Source organism: Oncorhynchus gorbuscha, unplaced genomic scaffold (assembly GCF_021184085.1).
Source record: "Oncorhynchus gorbuscha isolate QuinsamMale2020 ecotype Even-year unplaced genomic scaffold, OgorEven_v1.0 Un_scaffold_8880, whole genome shotgun sequence".
Lineage (NCBI taxonomy): Eukaryota > Metazoa > Chordata > Actinopteri > Salmoniformes > Salmonidae > Oncorhynchus > Oncorhynchus gorbuscha.
Window position 1 is genome coordinate 341 of NW_025751966.1, and position 8,436 is coordinate 8,776.

General features: G+C 50.3%; 1 protein-coding gene across 1 annotated transcript; it reads right to left on the minus strand.

Annotated features, from left to right (window-relative positions):
- Nucleotides 1–2,433: 2,433 nt before the first annotated feature.
- On the minus strand, nt 2,434–8,188 carry LOC124030029 (protein phosphatase Slingshot homolog 2-like). Its single transcript, XM_046341549.1, has 5 exons — nt 8,168–8,188; nt 3,660–3,987; nt 3,184–3,248; nt 2,657–2,778; nt 2,434–2,569 (listed from the first exon to the last, which is right to left on the minus strand). Exons 1-5 carry the CDS (start codon nt 8,186–8,188, stop codon nt 2,500–2,502), a joined length of 606 nt encoding a protein of 201 aa, XP_046197505.1. The 3' UTR covers nt 2,434–2,499.
- Between the last annotated feature and the right edge of the window lie 248 nt (nt 8,189–8,436).

Below are 8,436 nucleotides of genomic sequence, written 5' to 3' on the forward strand. Positions count from 1 at the left end.
GTGTGTGTGTGTCCCTGTCAGTATGGTGTGTGTGTGTCCCTGTCAGTATGGCGTGTCTGTCCCTGTCAGTATGGTGTGTGTGTGTCCCTGTCAGTATGGTGTGTGTGTGTCCCTGTCAGTATGGTGTGTGTGTGTCCCTGTCAGTATGGTGTGTGTGTGTCCCTGTCAGTATGGTGTGTGTCTGTCCCTGTCAGTATGGTGTGTGTGTGTCCCTGTCAGTATGGTGTGTGTCCCTGTCAGTATGGTGTGTGTGTCCCTGTCAGTGGTGCGTGTGTGTGTCCCTGTCAGTATGGTGTGTGTGTGTCCCTGTCAGTATGGTGTGTCTGTCCCTGTCAGTATGGTGTGTGTGTGTCCCTGTCAGTATGGTGTGTGTGTGTCCCTGTCAGTATGGCGTGTGTCTGTCCCTGTCAGTATGGTGTGTGTGTCCCTGTCAGTATGGTGTGTGTGTGTCCCTGTCAGTATGGTGTGTGTGTGTCCCTGTCAGTATGGTGTGTGTGTGTCCCTGTCAGTATGGTGTGTGTGTGTCCCTGTCAGTATGGTGTGTGTGTGTCCCTGTCAGTATGGTGTGTGTGTGTCCCTGTCAGTATGGTGTGTGTGTCCCTGTCAGTATGGTGTGTGTGTGTCCCTGTCAGTATGGGTGTGTGTGTCCCTGTCAGTATGGTGTGTGTGTGTCCCTGTCAGTATGGTGTGTGTGTGTCCCTGTCAGTATGGTGTGTGTGTGTCCCTGTCAGTATGGTGTGTGTGTCCCTGTCAGTATGGTGTGTGTGTGTCCCTGTCAGTATGGTGTGTGTGTGTCCCTGTCAGTATGGTGTGTGTGTGTCCCTGTCAGTATGGTGTGTGTGTGTCCCTGTCAGTATGGTGTGTGTGTGTCCCTGTCAGTATGGTGTGTGTGTGTCCCTGTCAGTATGGGTGTGTGTGTCCCTGTCAGTATGGTGTGTGTGTGTCCCTGTCAGTATGGTGTGTGTGTGTCCCTGTCAGTATGGTGTGTGTGTGTCCCTGTCAGTATGGTGTGTGTGTGTCCCTGTCAGTATGGTGTGTGTGTGTCCCTGTCAGTATGGTGTGTGTGTGTCCCTGTCAGTATGGTGTGTGTGTGTCCCTGTCAGTATGGTGTGTGTGTGTCCCTGTCAGTATGGTGTGTGTGTGTCCCTGTCAGTATGGCGTGTGTGTGTCCCTGTCAGTATGGCGTGTGTGTGTCCCTGTCAGTATGGCGTGTGTGTGTCCCTGTCAGTATGGTGTGTGTGTGTCCCTGTCAGTATGGTGTGTGTCTGTCCCTGTCAGTATGGTGTGTGTGTGTCCCTGTCAGTATGGTGTGTGTGTGTCCCTGTCAGTATGGTGTGTGTGTGTCCCTGTCAGTATGGTGTGTGTGTGTCCCTGTCAGTATGGTGTGTGTGTCCCTGTCAGTATGGTGTGTGTGTCCCTGTCAGTATGGTGTGTGTGTCCCTGTCAGTATGGTGTGTGTGTGTCCCTGTCAGTATGGTGTGTGTGTGTCCCTGTCAGTATGGTGTGTGTGTCCCTGTCAGTATGGTGTGTGTGTGTCCCTGTCAGTATGGTGTGTGTGTGTCCCTGTCAGTATGGTGTGTGTGTGTCCCTGTCAGTATGGTGTGTGTGTGTCCCTGTCAGTATGGTGTGTGTGTGTCCCTGTCAGTATGGTGTGTGTGTGTCCCTGTCAGTATGGTGTGGTGTGTCCCTGTCAGTATGGTGTGTGTGTGTCCCTGTCAGTATGGTGTGTGTGTGTCCCTGTCAGTATGGTGTGTGTGTCCCTGTCAGTATGTGTGTGTCCCTGTCAGTATGGTGTGTGTGTCCCTGTCAGTATGGTGTGTGTGTGTCCCTGTCAGTATGGTGTGTGTGTGTCCCTGTCAGTATGGTGTGTGTGTGTCCCTGTCAGTATGGTGTGTGTGTCCCTGTCAGTATGGTGTGTGTGTGTCCCTGTCAGTATGGTGTGTGTGTGTCCCTGTCAGTATGGTGTGTGTGTCCCTGTCAGTATGGTGTGTGTGTGTCCCTGTCAGTATGGTGTGTGTGTGTCCCTGTCAGTATGGTGGTGTGTGTGTCCCTGTCAGTATGGTGTGTGTGTGTCCCTGTCAGTATGGTGTGTGTGTGTCCCTGTCAGTATGGTGTGTGTGTGTCCCTGTCAGTATGGTGTGTGTGTGTCCCTGTCAGTATGGTGTGTGTGTGTCCCTGTCAGTATGGTGTGTGTGTGTCCCTGTCAGTATGGTGTGTGTGTCCCTGTCAGTATGGTGTGTGTGTGTCCCTGTCAGTATGGTGTGTGTGTGTCCCTGTCAGTATGGTGTGTGTGTGTCCCTGTCAGTATGGTGTGTGTGTCCCTGTCAGTATGGTGTGTGTGTCCCTGTCAGTATGGTGTGTGTGTCCCTGTCAGTATGGTGTGTGTGTCCCTGTCAGTATGGTGTGTGTGTGTCTGTCAGTATGGTGTGTGTGTGTGTGTCCCTGTCAGTATGGTGTGTGTGTCCCTGTCAGTATGGTGTCTATGTGTGAGAGCCATTGTTACCCGTCTCCATCCAGGTGTATCAGTGAGTCGCTCCATAGAGGGAGAACCAGCCCCACCGAGCACGAGCTGGAAGACCAACACAATAAGCCAGTGTTACTACACCACATTGCTCTGTGATAGTCCAAAACGATCTCTGAGTCCACACACACACACCTGTCTGCAGGACTGAAGTCCATACCCAGCACCAAGCTCTCCTCGGTGTCCTGACGGCCGTTAGTGGAGACCACCACCATATAACGAGTCCCCTGGTACACGGTACTCTCCAACCGGACAGCCTAGAGAGAGAGGAGGATGTACAGAGAGAGAGCGAAGGAGGGAAGTAGAGAGAGAGAGGAGGAAGTACAGAGAGAGGAGGAGCGAAGTAGAGAGAGAGAGAGAGGAGGAAGTACAGTGAGAGGAGGGAGTAGAGAGAGAGAGAGAGAGAGAGAGGGAAGTAGAGAGAGAGGAGGAAGGTACAGAGAGAGGAGGAGGAAGTTACAGAGAGAGGAGGAGGAAGTTACAGAGAGAGGAGGAGGAGGGAAGTACAGAGAGAGAGAGGAGGAGGGAAGTACAGAGAGAGAGAGGAGGAGGGAAGTACAGAGAGAGGAGGAGGGAAGGAAGCGTGAAAACCAGATCTTGACTATTGCGTTGAGGAGAACTATGTTTGTGGTTTGATCATGCAGGTGTGTGTGTTTACTCACCAGTTTGATGTTGTCCTCTGGTCGGAGGAGAGTGAACATGGTCTGCAGGTGCTGCTGGAGGTCACCTGGAGAGACGCACGCACACACACACACACACATACACACACACACACACACTTAACACTGCACTCTGTGTTCCCATGATAACCACCACGCTGTACCATTCCACTTTATAGCATCCTTATTGCATTTACAGACTTTGCATATCTGCTCATTAGTAAATGCTAATCTCTCCTCTTTGTCACATTAATGCTTTATCACGGGCATCTTTTCATTACTCTCTCCTCTAATTGAAACACCAATTAGGGAATTTCTCATGGCCACGGTGCTTTGCTTGCTCTTTGCGGTCTAGGCCAGATAACTGGTTTCACAACTGCTGACGTCAAAAGGGGCTTTATAAAATACATTTCAATGATTGATCTGGACATGAAACTACCGTGCTCGGTTTCCCATAATGTGTCTGCTCCGTACTGTACCTGCATGTTTGCTGCGGAGCTGAGCGAAGCGGGAAGCAGAGGTAGGGGAGGAGCCATTTCCCCGGGGCAGGAAGAGGGCGGCACCTTTCACCGTCAGGAAGCTCTCACTGATACTGGAGAGAGAGAGTGAGGGACAAGAGGGAGAGACGGGGCGGAGGAAGAGTGTTAAAATGCTTTCACAACAACCAATACAATCCTTTTGATTATGGTGGAACCGCCCAGTCTGCTGCCCCTGAGGCAGGGCAGTGTAGCTGAGGAATAACAGGGGGAAGAGGAGGTCGCTTGGAGACAGAGCGGAACAAAAGCAGACCGTCCCGCCCCCGACTCGCTTCCAGGTTCCAGCACACCACTATATATGGGTTCTCTGTAACGCTACAGGCTAAGGGGCGATGTTCTCTGCCACGCTACAGGCTAAGGGGCGATGTTCTCTGTCACGCTACAGGCTAAGGGGCGATGTTCTCTGCCACGCTACAGGCTAAGGGGCGATGTTCTCTGTAACGCTACAGGCTAAGGGGCGATGTTCTCTGTAACGCTACAGGCTAAGGGGCGATGTTCTCTGTAACGCTACAGGCTAAGGGGCGATGTTCTCTGCCACGCTACAGGCTAAGGGGCGATGTTCTCTGCCACGCTACAGGCTAAGGGGCGATGTTCTCTGTAACGCTACAGGCTAAGGGGCGATGTTCTCTGCCACGCTACAGGCTAAGGGGCGATGTTCTCTGCCACGCTACAGGCTAAGGGGCGATGTTCTCTGTAACGCTACAGGCTAAGGGGCGATGTTCTCTGCCACGCTACAGGCTAAGGGGCGATGTTCTCTGTCACGCTACAGGCTAAGGGGCGATGTTCTCTGTAACGCTACAGGCTAAGGGGCGATGTTCTCTGTCACGCTACAGGCTAAGGGGCGATGTTCTCTGTCACGCTACAGGCTAAGGGGCGATGTTCTCTGCCACGCTACAGGCTAAGGGGCGATGTTCTCTGTCACGCTACAGGCTAAGGGGCGATGTTCTCTGTAACGCTACAGGCTAAGGGGCGATGTTCTCTGCCACGCTACAGGCTAAGGGGCGATGTTCTCTGTAACGCTACAGGCTAAGGGGCGATGTTCTCTGCCACGCTACAGGCTAAGGGGCGATGTTCTCTGCCACGCTACAGGCTAAGGGGCGATGTTCTCTGTAACGCTACAGGCTAAGGGGCGATGTTCTCTGCAACGCTACAGGCTAAGGGGCGATGTTCTCTGCAACGCTACAGGCTAAGGGGCGATGTTCTCTGTAACGCTACAGGCTAAGGGGCGATGTTCTCTGCCGCGCTACAGGCTAAGGGGCGATGTTCTCTGCCGCGCTACAGGCTAAGGGGCGATGTTCTCTGCCGCGCTACAGGCTAAGGGGCGATGTTCTCTGCCCCGCTACAGGCTAAGGGGCGATGTTCTCTGCCACGCTACAGGCTAAGGGGCGATGTTCTCTGCCACGCTACAGGCCAAGGGGCGATGTTCTCTGCCACGCTACAGGCTAAGGGGCGATGTTCTCTGCCACGCTACAGGCTAAGGGGCGATGTTCTCTGCCACGCTACAGGCTAAGGGGCGATGTTCTCTGCCACGCTACAGGCTAAGGGGCGATGTTCTCTGCCACGCTACAGGCTAAGGGGCGATGTTCTCTGCCACGCTACAGGCTAAGGGGCGATGTTCTCTGCCACGCTACAGGCTAAGGGGCGATGTTCTCTGCCACGCTACAGGCTAAGGGCGATGTTCTCTGCCACGCTACAGGCTAAGGGGCGATGTTCTCTGCCACGCTACAGGCTAAGGGGCGATGTTCTCTGCCACGCTACAGGCTAAGGGGCGATGTTCTCTGCCACGCTACAGGCTAAGGGGCGATGTTCTCTGTAACGCTACAGGCTAAGGGGCGATGTTCTCTGTAACGCTACAGGCTAAGGGGCGATGTTCTCTGTAACGCTACAGGCTAAGGGGCGATGTTCTCTGTAACGCTACAGGCTAAGGGGCGATGTTCTCTGTAACGCTACAGGCTAAGGGGCGATGTTCTCTGTAACGCTACAGGCTAAGGGGCGATGTTCTCTGTAACGCTACAGGCTAAGGGGCGATGTTCTCTGTAACGCTACAGGCTAAGGGGCGATGTTCTCTGTAACGCTACAGGCTAAGGGGCGATGTTCTCTGTAACGCTAAAGGCTAAGGGGTGTGTGAACCAGGAAGGAACAAGGACTTTGCCAGTCCCCACAAGGAAAAATACTTTTAGGCTTACAATTAGGGTTAGGAGTTAAGTTAAGGAAATAGGATTTTGAATAGGGATCAAATTGTTTTGTCCCTACAATGAGAGTAAAACAAACGTACGTGTACGTGTACGTGTGCGTGTGTGTGTGTGTGTGCACTCATGCAATGGACCTCCTTGGTGTCAAACTAACCTACTAGCAAAACAGCAAAGCCAGGTGGAGCTCCTGACCCACCCATCCCGTCTAAAATGACAATTCCACACAAACACCATGAGCACTTGAGCCTGACAAATGAGCCTGGCTGACATCTCAATTTAAAGCTGCAATATTAAACTTTTTTGGGGTGGTGACCAGAAATATGAGTTATAGATCTGTCATTCTCATTGAAAACAAGTCTAAGTGGTAGATCTGTTCTATGTGCACCATTTATATGATTCCTGTTCTTAAGTTTAGTTTTTGCACACCAGCTTCAAACAGCTGAAAATACTATATTTTTTGTTATGGAACATAGATTTTACAGTGGTTTAGATGGTACAAACTGAAACTAGGCGAACTATTAGCATTTTTGCAACCAGGAAATGGTAGAGCGATTTCTGCATAGTGCAACTTTAACATGGTTGTAAATGTATCTCATCTGCATCACTGAATTTGCACAACGACTTCATCCCGAATTGAATTCCGCTGCTCTACAGATCGCTCCAGGGAAGAAACGCTAGTGGGTGTGGTATTTGGCCGGAGCGATGTGGTAAGTCAGGCCATCACTGAATACCTACAGTAATCAGAAAGACGACTTAACGGTACAGAGGACTACGCCTACCTCACTGACTGTGTCCCAATGGTAACCTATTTCCTGTATAGTGCACTACTTTTGACCGGGGCCCATAGGGCTTTGGACAAAAGTAGTGCATCATATAGGGAATAGGGTGCCATTTGGGACAAGGCTCCTACTGTACAGTAATCTACTGTACTCCCAACTGTCTACTTGCAGTGGGCTTCCATGTTTTATCCTGCAGGCTGAAACTGACCTCAGTTCTAAAGGCATTCATGTACTGGTCTGCAGTAGAATACAGTACTGAAGGTAGAGTACTGGTCTGCAGTAGAATACAGTACTGAAGGTAGAGTACTGGTCTGCAGTAGAATATAGTACTGGTCTGCAGTAGAATACAGTACTGGTCTGCAGTAGAATACAGTACTGAAGGTAGAGCACTGGTCTGCAGTAGAATACAGTACTGAAGGTAGAGTACTGGTCTGCAGCAGAATACAGTACTGAAGGTAGAGTACTGGTCTGCAGTAGAATACAGTACTGAAGGTAGAGTACTAGTCTGCAGTAGAATACAGAACTGAAGGTAGAGTACTGGTCTGCAGTAGAATACAGTACTGAAGGTAGAGTACTGGTCTGCAGTAGAATACAGTACTGAAGGTAGAGTACTGGTCTGCAGTAGAATACAGTACTGAAGGTAGAGTACTGGTCTGCAGTAGAATACAGTACTGACGGTAGAGTACTGGTCTGCAGTAGAATACAGTACTGGTCTGCAGTAGAATACAGTACTGGTCTGCAGTAGAATACAGTACTGAAGGTAGAGTACTGGTCTGCAGTAGAATACAGTACTGAAGGTAGAGTACTAGTCTGCAGTAGAATACAGTACTGAAGGTAGAGTACTGGTCTGCAGTAGAATACAGTACTGAAGGTAGAGTACTGGTCTGCAGTAGAATACAGTACTGAAGGTAGAGTACTGGTCTGCAGTAGAATACAGTACTGAAGGTAGAGTACTGGTCTGCAGTAGAATACAGTACTGACGGTAGAGTACTGGTCTGCAGTAGAATACAGTACTGGTCTGCAGTAGAATACAGTACTGAAGGTAGAGTACTGGTCTGCAGTAGAATACAGTACTGAAGGTAGAGTACTGGTCTGCAGTAGAATACAGTACTGAAGGTAGAGTAGGGAAACTGAGCTACAGTATGGGTCTGAAGCAGTGCAAACTGTGCTTTCAGACCAAAACACTGAACAGACTTAATACCTCCGCCATGTTCTCTACCACACGGTACACAAAACACTGAACACACCTGCCACTTAATACCTCCGCCATGTTCTCTACCACACGTTACACAAAACACTGAACAGACTTAATACCTCCGCCATGTTCTCTACCACACGTTACACAAAACACTGAACAGACTTAATACCTCCGCCATGTTCTCTACCACACGTTACACAAAACACTGAACAGACTTAATACCTCCGCCATGTTCTCTACCACACGTTACACAAAACACTGAACACACCTGCCACTTAATACCTCCGCCATGTTCTCTGCCATGTTCTCTACCACACGTTACACAAAACACTGAACACACCTGCCACTTAATACCTCCGCCATGTTCTCTACCACACGTTACACAAAACACTGAACACACATGCCACTTAATACCTCCGCCATGTTCTCTACCACACGTTACACAAAACACTGAACAGACTTAATACCTCCACCATGTTCTCTACCACACGTTACACAAAACACTGAACACACCTGCCACTTAATACCTCCGCCATGTTCTCTACCACACG

Bases quoted from the DNA above. Each gene is read 5' to 3' on its own strand.
- LOC124030029 (XM_046341549.1), bottom strand. From the start codon at position 8,188: ATGGCAGAGAACATGGCGGAG. The intron at 3,988-8,167 runs GTATTAAGTGGC...GGAACCTGGAAG, and splicing joins TGGCAGAGAACATGGCGGAG to CGAGTCGGGGGCGGGACGGT. The intron at 2,570-2,656 runs GTGTGTGTGTGT...TTGGTCTTCCAG, and splicing joins GACTTCAGTCCTGCAGACAG to CTCGTGCTCGGTGGGGCTGG.